General features: G+C 32.5%; 1 protein-coding gene and 1 long non-coding RNA gene across 2 annotated transcripts; both read right to left on the reverse strand.

The window, feature by feature from the left end:
* Nucleotides 1-642: 642 nt before the first annotated feature.
* Nucleotides 643-3,821, reverse strand: LOC145163094 (uncharacterized). Its single transcript, XR_013739557.1, has 3 exons — nt 3,483-3,821; nt 1,879-1,946; nt 643-1,024 (listed from the first exon to the last, which is right to left on the reverse strand). It is a non-coding gene; the product is annotated as an uncharacterized LOC145163094 (long non-coding RNA).
* A 4,886-nt stretch (nt 3,822-8,707) lies between these two features.
* On the reverse strand, nt 8,708-10,425 carry LOC145164787 (F-box protein AUF2-like). The gene is made up of 3 exons (XM_079083466.1): nt 10,396-10,425; nt 9,347-10,349; nt 8,708-8,879 (listed from the first exon to the last, which is right to left on the reverse strand). Exons 1-2 carry the CDS (start codon nt 10,423-10,425, stop codon nt 9,357-9,359), a joined length of 1,023 nt encoding a protein of 340 aa, XP_078939592.1. The 3' UTR covers nt 8,708-8,879; nt 9,347-9,356.
* Between the last annotated feature and the right edge of the window lie 2,034 nt (nt 10,426-12,459).

The following is a 12,459-nucleotide window of genomic DNA, read 5'->3' on the forward strand; positions in this document are numbered from 1 at the left end:
TAGCGGAAGACTTAGTTTTTAATTCAAAACATTTTCAAAACCACAACGTTACTTCAAAAATTCAAACATAATTCCAAACCATTTAAAATGTAAACAAAAGTACTGTAAAGTAAATAATCAAAAACGTGTCTAAGAGTGGTATCGTTAATATAAATCTACTACCCATAAGAACCCCTCTCACCAAGGCCAATCTTCTAAACTGCCAACACCAATCATAAGACACAAACGAGAAATATACAGGTGTCAGCCTTGTTGAGTGAGTTCATAAAGTTGCACATAAAACATACAAACCCCAAATGGGTCAATCATTCATTTTATGATGAAGCGTAAAAATGATAGACAAGTAAAGATAGCAAAACAACCGCATAATATAGTTAACCAGTCATATATTCCACCGCATACATGCATAAATGTTCAACCGCAGTTCTACCACTTAACATATATGATCAACCAAATACCATATAAACAACCGAATAGCATGTAAACAATCACAGTTCATATATAGATAACCTTTACTTGTTCAATCTTTTATTAGTAACAAACCTTTTGTTACATATTCAACCTTTTAATATACAACCAACCTTTGTTATATATTCAACCTTTTATTATATCTATCTAACCGATTGATAGAAAAGTGTCACTTAGTGCTACCTAACCCAAGAGAAACACCCCGTTCACTACTTGTGTGCACGGCCAACCGAATGCTTCAAGTAGCTCATGACTTCCACCCGAAACACCAACCCCGTGACTCCACTTTCGCTACTCCGACTTTGCAAGTACAAGTTCCCCGTGGGATCGTTCAGGATCGGTACAAGTGGTGTCAATTCTATCGATACACCTCCTGATTCCCACGTGATGTTTGATCCGGCTACACCATAAAGCCAACACCACTCCAATTCCCGTACACCGGGGTTTACGCGAACCATGTGTCACACGGCCGTCTAGAAAGACCGTGTAACTAATCACCATTATGGCTTAAGCTCTTTCAACCGATTAAACTTGCAAGGTTCTACCCATACCACCACTATACCCCGCAAAAACAACCATACGTCAACATAGACATGTTACTCATACAACCTTAACGAGCAATGAAGCATGTAATAAAATTCATCATATTATCACCATGTTATAACATATGTCTACCAATGCATTACATCTTTAACTCAAAATGAGTATGTTAGATGATCAACCAATTCAAGCATGTAGCAATGTAATAAAAAGACATACCATCAATCAAGCATAACATATGAATATGGATTCCATTAACGAGCAATGAAGCATGTAATAAAATTCATCATATTATCACCATGTTATAACATATGTCTACCAATGCATTACATCTTTAACTCAAAATGAGTATGTTAGATGATCAACCAATTCAAGCATGTAGCAATGTAATAAAAAGACATACCATCAATCAAGCATAACATATGAATATGGATTCCATTAGGCACAATCATCACAAGCAATTCCAACTAGCACATATCAATCATAGCATCATATCAACAAATACCAAGGCATAACCATACACAAGGTGCACACAATAAGATTTACCAACCAAGCATCAACAATTCTAGCATAATCCTAATTTTCATCTATAATCCACTTATTAGATGTAGTTTCGGTTATGCACTAAAGTTAAGAAAATTATCGACTCATACCAAAAACTAGCTTGTCATATCAAATTCGTTAGAATGAAATCATCATAGCAAATAACTCATACTATGGAAATAACACAAATCATACGGTTGCATCACATATATCATATCATAATCAAGCACAAGTAATGATATGATCATCCTAAAGTGAATCAAATCACCATCTACGGATTACACGTTTCAATCATGCAACCTTATTGAGTTAAAACTATGAACTCACCTTTAGCCTTGAAGAAATGCTCCTTCTATTCCAAGTCTTGAACTTACTTGAAATTCTCAAGGCCCCACCTAAAAACCACACATAGCAAGCAATTAACAAATAAAGTATATGTTTCAAAAATACTACTTTATTCTAACTTTTATATTATTTTTTATAATTTCCCAGCCCGACCCCCGTTCAGTGTTCTAAGCATAAAACGGAATCTACAGCTCTAATTGGGATGACATCGGACTTTCTGGAAACTAGACTCGATTTCCTAGAACTTCATGAGATTGGCGCATCATCTAATTCCACCCACATTAGCAGCTATAGCTCTCGCGATATGGGGAAAAGTTGTGCAGAATTCCAACATTCACCAAAAATCACCATATGCTTTAAGACGTTAGGTAAAGGATTATAGTCACTCACTTTTACACAAGAAAAGGATTGAATGATAGTATTAAGACAAAATTGTGTACTTTATGAGAATATCAAACAGATGACAAAAAAATGTTGAGAGTAGAATGCCTAAACATATAGACGAACATTTCGAACAAAGTTCCAGATTTTGACCCGTAACAGCCACCTGTTCAAAGCCATTTTAACACCACCAAGGCCTTTTAAATATACAATATTTTTGTATATTCCAGTAGCTTAGACTATTATCTTTTCAGAAAGTACTTTTAAAGGTCCAAACGATTTTTCTACAATTTTATATGGATTTTACAAGACAGCCTATCCGTGCAGCTAAATTCTGATCAGCTGGTGAAAAAGGCGATTTTCACCTAAGTTGGATGCAACAACAGGTCCTGGAAAAATTCATTGACAAAGTAGACTCAAAATTCAAACACCGAGAGTTTACGGATCACTGATACGACTTCTGATGATTGTTTTAGTTTTTTTCTCAAAACAGGGGAAGAATGGGAAATTTTCAGAATTTCCTAGCAATGCATTTTAAGGGTTATTTGACAACTTCACCCATTAAGTCATAACCAAAATCAACTTTAAAGATGAAAATTGAGTACTTAACAATAGAAACATGTCAAGAAGTTAAAATAACAATTTCAACCTCAAACCATGACTCAAAGTATGTTGCTTATATGGGAAAAACAAAGTACTTTGCTAAAAGAGAAAACACCACTAGGGCTTGAGTTTCCTCCACCATTAAGCCTCACATTAAGACCTTTTAGGGACCGTTTTGAGGACCTTTTGGATGGTTCAAAACATGTTTTTTTTTATAGAAACTTATCCTCTTGAATCAAGATAGCAATAACATAAGTTTAATCAATCACCAAAGAATACAATGTTCTCAAAAACTTGGAGTTTTTCAAGAACATGAAGCTTAGCATTCTTGGGATAGTTTATAGTTGAAATTGACACCATAAAAACATCAAACTGCTCCCAATAAAAATAGAATTCGATTTATAGTTGAAATTGACAGCATAAAAACATCAAACTGCTCCCAATAAAAATAGAATTCGACCATACGAACACTCAAAGATTGTAAGGAGAAAGAATGTATGATCAAAAACACCAATTAGAAAGAAATATGACACCACAACTCAATTAATGGCCAAACAATTGAAACATAAGCCTTGAGGAAGAAGGAAATTTCAGAAACTTACCACTGGATTGGTTCAATTTCGGTTCCAAAAGCATTCCCACAAAGCAACCCGTCCCTACTCCTTGCCACAAGAACCGACGTTGTTGCGTTCCCTCCCTCTCAATTCACGATCGGCCTATTTTTTTTTAATCGATGCCAACTCAAAGAACCAGGAATTGATCAATTGATAGGTTTATTTTCCTTCGCTTCAGATGATCATGCACAACGCAACTGCGATTGGATTGATTAGAAGTAGATCATGTATAGCCCAAGATAGAAACGGATGAGCCCTATGCTCCTTCACAATCGCATGCCCTTTTTTATCTTCCTGTCGTCGCCCTTCAATGGACCAAGTCTCCAATGGAGTCGTTCCTTGCTTTGAACGTATAGGCCAGGTGTAAAAACACTCGGCCCTATAGCGGCTCACGATTATAACGTATGGGGAGGGTTTTAATGCATTTTTTACACATCTAGTCCCTCACATCTTCAATATCGCACTCTTTAAACCCTAGCCCTAATTAACTTTACAATGAAAGTTTATTTTAATAAACCTTTAGGTATTAAATATTTTTTTTTATTGATCGATGCAAGCTATGAACGATAAGAGTCGAATTCCTTTTGATGATCACGTAACGGGCCAAAGGGAAGAAAAGAAACGAAACTTGACATTTACGTAGGTTAAATGTGTTTTAAATACCAAATTACAACATTAACCCTCTATCTTTGCTCCCTTGTTCACATTCCACCTTCTATTTTTGTTTGAATTATTTATAACCCTTACTTATAATTAGAATTATATAGTTTGCCACATTATCAACTGAAACCCTCCAACTATGATTAATTCAATTATATTATATACCTCTTAATAATTGCTTGATTCTTTTAAATATTAATTAATACCATTTTTTGTTTATTTTATTTCAATCTATAATCATAAAACCGAAATCATTTACAACAATAATTGTCCCAGTAACGGAAGACCAACATCGCTAACAAAAAATATTTGGGTCGTTACACAAATGAAGGCTTATTTTGAGACATGTTTTGATAGCAATTCATTACCATAACAAGAAAGGACTTAGAAAGCATACATGCCCAAAATATATATTTAAGGTGAAAGGACTGAAACATGAAGAAGTTAAATTTGATCATGGATCACGAGCCCTTTCCATAGAATCAAAAGATAACTAGTTCTCCCATGTTTGGTGTTCAATCAAATATATGGATTCATAATTCCATCAGAACATTACTTCTAAACCTTGAGTATTTCACTAAGGATTAAGTACTGACATTTGCAAGAATGTGCAGTGACTAAAATGAAGTAAGAAGACTGAAACATTGAGAACATAATTTGATCATGAATGTCAAGCCCTTGCTACTATTCATGGGATCAAAAGACAGCTCTTTTCCCAAATGTTTAGTCTATGGTATTATAATTGAAATTGTTTATACTATGATTCATGAGATAGTTCTGACTTATTTAAATGTGGAGCATTATAACATGTTAAAAGAAACTAATGAAATCTACGAAGCTAGTATAGTAGCAATAGTTCAAAGTTGATTCGAATATTTGAATAAGGTGTATTATTGTGGTGCAAATATCTGTTGAAATTAGTTTACCTAATGGATCGTTTAGATTGACCATAATACATATTGATTCAAATACATCCAAATGGTTTGGTTGAAATATATTTGTGGAATCATAGTCTTGGATACATAAATGAGAAATGCATTACCAAGTATCCTGTTGGATCGGATTTTGGATATCATTTGACCTCGAGTCTCGTGATAAATGCAAATCTTGTTTATCAAGATAGATAATGAATACATCACTGGGTGATGTGAATATATGTTCGAATTAGTTTGCACTAATGGACTGTTCAGATTAACCACGATACATGGTAAGACCAACTTCATATGAACATGAGTCTGTAACCTTTCAGGTGTTTAGAGTTCTTACGTAGTAGTGCTATGGTTCACTTACGTACATACCAATACATGTTGCTATCTTTCTAGGGGAATCCACTTCAAAAGTAACTCATCTTAATCGTTTTTTTAATTTTTAAAGATTCCTTCTATCTTCTATTAATTAATATCAACCAAATATTTTCCTTTCCCTTATATTATCTTTTACCAAAACATTATTGTCATCTCCATAAAAAACAAAGTGATAGGATTATTTCAGGTCATTTAACAAGCCTCAAAACAACATGAATTAATCAACATTTCAAACACAACTCCTGTAATTTTAAAATTTTCCTATATATTCAAACATGTAGAATTGGGTCGTGGTCATCTTGTGAATAAAATCAAACCTAAAACCAACAACTTATATTTGGATCCTTGAGCTCTTTCAACAGCTTGATTTCAGTTAGAGCAGTAAAATTCACCCCTTCCTTTTGCTTCCCGAGCCGGATTTTCTATATTGCAACAGTTTACCCTGTTTGTCCCACAACCCACATCTTAATCAAACACTGAAAATGCATGCAAATGTAAAACAAATTGCTATGCGTTTTCTTTTCTTTTGATATCTTAATATATAGAGATTATATGTACAGACTAAAACACACACACAATTATCCTTGTTGCTAGTTGGTATAATGGAATTACTTTCCAGTGACATACCCTAAACCCCTAAATTTTATTCAACTAAGAATCATGCGGAGATTATTTCAAGGGGAACAGAAACCCTAAATTTTATGTTACATACCCATTCAATAGCCACACAGAGTATTACAATACCTTGGTATCAATGGCTTTGTAGACGACGCCATAGGTACCTTCCCCCAAGAACTTCACGTTTCAGGTATCGATCAACTACTTTCTTTGCTAATAAGTGATCCACTTCTGACATCTCTTTCCTCTATTTATATTATTTTTGGCCAACCAACAGGCTATGCCAAATCTGTGCTTGTTTCAACAATTATATTAGATTTCGTTCCCAAAGTCCTTGTTAGATGAAAGGGGATTTAAGCAGAGACAAAATTAGAATGGAATAGATAATATAATGTGTAGACAGACCTCTTTGAGCATATGTTGTGAAGGAATCCATAGTCTATTCACTGGTGAAGAATGATAACCTGCTTGAATAACATAATCTTTAGTTTGGTTATTGGTTGAAAGTGATTCGACCCTACAATCACCAATCAAATTCAACCCTCACCCTCTCTCTCTTCTCGCCAAAGGTGTAACGAGGCTCTGATGGCGACCCCCCTAGCGAGAGCTAGAGGGCGGTGTTCAATGATCGTTGGCGAGGGTAGCGAGCCCGTTGGCGACTCCCACTCCTCTTAGTCTAATCATCCTTCGTTTTTTACAATAAATAATGTATTCTTTTTCTTATATTGTTTATTAATTTTATAATCTTCCCTAATAAATGAAAATAATTTTTGCTACTTGTCATTCTTTTATGCATTATGCCACATGTTATTTTGTGGTAAATATAGATTAAATTATATTCATGTGTCATTTTGTGGTTGTTTCCATTTTATTAAATTTCATATAATACTTAAATATAATAAATGTATATCCAATTCATTAATGCAATTTACCTTATATTTTAAATTTCTAAATTGAATCCAATTATTTCAGTTGTTTATTTATTTAACTTATTAGTTTAAATTTAAAAGATAAATAGGCACTTCAAATTTAATAATTAAGTATTTTTTTTTCTTATAAATTTAAAATTTCTAAATTGTTAGATCTTTATGTTTGTATATATATTTTTTTGGATAAACCTATGTATTACATGAGTCTCACAACTAGTAAGAATCATAAATCTATGTAAGAACATCTCTACCCGGAGGTTTTTTTATAATGTATTACTATTTACTTTTTTAAAATTGGAGCAAACAACTTTTTTGTTTTTTTTTTATTTTGACCATTCAATATATATTAAGTGGTCAATATATAGTATGATAACTTGTACATTTAACCCCTTTCATTTTAAACATGTGTCATTTTAAACCTAATTTATAATATGTTCAATGTTTTTATTGTATTTTTATAACTAAAACATAATAATTTTTCATATTTTAGGTATATAAATAAAGACGTGATATAGTTGTATTATATATTTTCATATTAAAATATGAATTGTGTCTACAAAGGGATTAATTAAATTAGATGTCCTATAAAACATTTTAGGTAGATAAGGGTAAATTAGTTAAATTTATAGAAAAAATTATTAAAATAAGTTTAACCATTGAAGAAGTCATTTATTTATAGGTCAAAGTTAATAGATGATGAAGTGACAATAACTTTAAGTTATAACATAAGTTAACCTCTAAGTTATTCTCAAATTACTAATTTATCAATATTTATATAAATATTATATAAGTCTCTTACTTAATTTATTGTTCTTACACGTACCAATCGAAAAAGAAAAAAAAAATTAATGACAACATACAACCGAATAAATTAGCAAATTACAAATTTAATAAAATATTTCAATTACTTTTTGAAAGTTGTCAAAAAAAAAATAAATAATAATAATAGATTTTTCCGAAAACAACTATTAAAATTGCAGGTGGTCTGCTATTTTGTATAATGATTTGGGATCATATTTAGCCCATAGCCCAAAAATAATATGTAGGTATAAATATATTTGTTACTTAAAATCATATATAGTTAAGGGCCACCTAAACGATTGCCTATTTGCCTATGCTGCACCCAACTCTCTCCCTCTCCTTCTCCTTCTAGTGTTTACCATAAATGAGTATACATAACAACATTTGAAACATAGAACAAGAATAACATTTGACACTACATAGAACATGAATAAAATAAAATTTGACCAAGTCAATGAAACTTTTTGCTCCAATTTTAGTCCTACCAAAAAAGATGGAATCGGGTCGAACACACTTCTCGACTTTGCAATTTGACAAAAATCTCCTTATAGCACATTATCTTAACATCTTGAATACGTTTCCATAAAAGGTCGTTCTATGTAAGTAATTGTTTTTTAAGTTTCTTGAAGAAGCCTTGGATTTTGTTGGGACTTTGACCAAAGGATCATGTAGAGGTTTAACAAACCGACTAATAAGAAGCACATGAAAGGTGAAAATGAAAAGCTGATCATGCCAAGAGAGCCTTGGGCTTTTCCATAAAAGGTAAGTAATTATTTTTGCATTGTACTTAAACTTCCTTTCTTATTTTTAAGCACTTACACTTTTCTTTAATAAAAGTCTTCCTAAAAAGAACAATTTTACTAATAGCTTCTAAAATACATTTTTCAATTATAAAACCATATTTACAAAAGTCTAGATTTTTCTCCTTCTATCCAAAAAATTCTAACACAAAAGCATCTCAATACTTGTTTTAAACACATTCCATCTATCTTCTTCTATCAATTAATATCTACCAATCTACACCTCATATTCTCCCTTCCCTTGTTAGTTGTTACATGAACTTGCTTCATTACCTGAAAATACATGTCATACATAAACATAACGTGAGTAAGTTTAAAAAAGTGTTAAATTGACCTAATAATTTCTTTTCCACCTTTCCCATCTCCTCACATAATAAAATTTCAAATTCATTTGCTAATTGTTCTCTAATTTGCTTTAATAATCCTGATTCTACTCCAAACAAAGCTATTCATTAACATATCAAGAGTGCTGCTGTTTCATTTTTCATATTTTAATAATTATATTTCCCCACTATGTCAACCATTAATATCGGATACGAACAAGAAGAGCACATATATAACAGAAGAACAAATAAATCCTTAACATCCTACAAAAAAAATGAGTATTACATAGCTAATATGCATTGGCTAAAGGTTAATTATTTCTGAAAATCCATTTTAATTTTTAAGTAAACATGTATGGTAGAAAAGAAAAGATTAAGATATAAAAATTAGAAGAATATTGAGGTTCAGATATGCACCTGATTCATACTAAATCAACCTCTGCATCATGCCCTTATGCTTCTCCAAAATCTCCTTCACAGCTTCAGTATATAATGCAGCCTCTTCTTTATCTTCAAAACCACCATCTTCACTGTTCATAAGACCATCAATTCCACCATTGACATCTTTCATCTCCATTAGAATAACAAATACCCCGTTCATCACGTACCCTGAAACTGGCAACTTCAAAACGGGAATGCAACACTTACTCACTTTAGCAGGAACCTCTACACGATTTAACTCGGTTTCTGAAGCTGAATGTAAACTTTCCTTCACCTCAATGAGTTTTTTCCCACTCAGAGAAAGCCTCCCTCTTCTCCCTGAATCAGTAATGGAAACATATTCCAATGTTGGTAGATTATCAATGAAGTACAAGAATATACTATGCCTGTACATCACATCCTTCAGACACTGAAATGAAATGTCAAATTTCTTCTCATCATTCTCGTTTCCAGTAATATACAATCCATCTTTATCAGATATTGAATTCGGCCACAGAAACATAAACGATTCGAATCTGTTCCCAAACTTAACCTTCCACTTGAACAAACAACAATTATCCATACCTATCTCACCGGAAGACGGAATTTCGAAAAATAAGGACTTTACTCTTTTAAACTTGCTTAAAAACACAAGGACAGATGGAAAGTAGTTGCCCATAATCAAAGAAATGATAGGCAGAAGCGGCATGCTTGGGGCAACATCACCTTCGGTGTTCTTATGGGGAATATTAGGGTCTATGCAAGGAGCTGTGAAGGAAATGGCATCGACTTGAAGTACAATCGAGGAGAAACGTTTGGAAACGAGATAACAAAAGCAAAGGGTTTTCAAATCGATTGATTTGTTCAATATTTGGAGGATGATTCCGTCAGGTAAGGTGGTGATACAAGAATTATCAGCTTCAACTCCTTCTCGGGATTTCCTGAGGTTCACCGTTTTACAGAGAGAAAATAGAAAGTTTACTCCTATGACATTGTAGCTCTAATCATCCACCGGTTAACTTTTTATATTCACCATGAGTGCTTACCCATTTCACTCCGCTCCACACATTGCACATTGTTTTTTTAAAAGCTTGTACGAGAGTGTTTGATTAAAATGATAAACATTTTTAATTTATTAGATTATTAACTTATGATTGACAACCGAGTCTTAAAAAAATATTTATTATGTTTGATTAGAATGATAAACATTTTTATTTATTAGATTGATAATGACTTAAAAGTGTAATATATTATTTGATTTGTACACATTTAGTCACTGACTTTTTTTTCGTCCAAATTTACCCCTTCAACTTGTTAAATTTTACACATTTAGTCCTTATGACCGGCTACTCCAGGTTAGCCGGTAAAAATGACTTAATAGGGTAATATATTTCTCGCTTTGTACATATTTAGTCATTAATATTTTTGTACACATTTAGTCCTTAATATTTTTTTGTTGCAAATAAGTCACTTTTGATTTTGTACTCATTTGGTACTTATGAATGATTTTTTTAGGTTTTTCTCGCGACATCTTACGTGGGATAGCCATATGGTGGTGGGATAGGTTGAGGTGGTCTTGCTATATGTTGGCCAAGATACCTAGTGCGGGTCGGCTGTAAGCTGTAGGCACGGAGGCTCGAGAAGAGCGGTTGGGTTAAGGCGGCATGCCGACAAACCCTGGGTATTCCAGTCCAATGACTGATTGGACATGTTGCATGTTGGCATTCCAGTCCGATGACTGATTAGGCCAAGGTATTCTAATCTGATGAGTGTGGGCCCGTTATGCATGATAATACGTTTGTTGTATCGGTATTTTGGGAGAAACTCACTAAACTTTATGCTTACCCAGTTGTTTATGTTTTCAGGTTCTATCGTTGATCGTGGGAAGGCGAAAGCATGACTGTATACATTCATCAATAGTATTAAGGATTCCGCGTTTATGATATTACTCTGATTTTTGATAAATGTATTTTGGAATAAACGTGTTTTCTTAATAATAAATTTATAATCAGGGACTTTTGCCTTATTTAAAAATGAAAATTTTTTGTTGTGAAAATAAGACGTTACACATAAACATCAACAACCTCACACACTTCATTAATGATTGTCTCATATTCATAAGTACTGAATGAGTACAAAAACAAAAATGACTTATTTTGAAACAAAAAAATATTAAGGACTAAATGTGTACAAAAATATTAATGACTAAATGTGTACAAAATGAGAAATATATTACCCTATTAAGTCATTTTTTCCGACTAACCTGGAGTAACCGGTCATAAGGACTGAATGTGTACGGTTTAACAAGTTGAAGGGGTAAATATAAACGAAAAAAAAACTTAGTGACCAAATGTGTACAAATCGAAAAATATATTACCCTTTTAAGTCATTATCCAAATTATAACTGACAACGGAGTCTTAAAAAAATATTTATTAGATTATTAACTTATAACTGAAAACGGAGTCTTAAAAAAAATATTTGTATTAGGTGTCAAACCTTGTTTTAGTGTTTGAAAAATGATCAAAATAAAAAGGTTTTCTAAAATTATGGGACAACTATAAGCTATAAAGGTGTTTTTATAAGTTAAGAGTATAACTGATAAATGGTTTATTTTCGGTTTTACAATGTTATAGATTGTTTTAAAAGAGTGTTTTATTCAAATATTCATTTTAACTTATACTGGTATGAAACCGATAATAATTTAAAAAAACTCAGTTTTTAAGCTTAGCTAAACCCTCTAAAAGACGATAAATAAATAAAAATGTTTGGCAAAATAGAAAACAATTTTGTCATTTTTTTTCATCACAAAACTCCAAATCTGGAATATCTCAAAATCATAAAAGTTTATATAGATGTAGCGGGTAGACAGACAACAAACTGTGACACTAATCCTTTTTGGATGACAAAACTAATTCTTTCAAAAAAACATTCATAGATCTACGGGTCATAACATTACTATACATGACCCGTTGAACTCTATTGAGAAGTTCCACAACATCTGGCGCAAGGAAACCGAAAATATCAAACGCAAAAGATATAAATGTGTGTTGATTTTACATGCATATTTTCTCATGTTTTGCCATTTTGCATGAGATAGCTTTTTAAGCAG

The sequence above is a fragment of the Lactuca virosa genome, chromosome 3 (assembly GCF_052849685.1).
Source record: "Lactuca virosa cultivar CGN04683 chromosome 3, Lactuca_virosa_CGN04683_v6, whole genome shotgun sequence".
Classification (NCBI taxonomy): domain Eukaryota; kingdom Viridiplantae; phylum Streptophyta; class Magnoliopsida; order Asterales; family Asteraceae; genus Lactuca; species Lactuca virosa.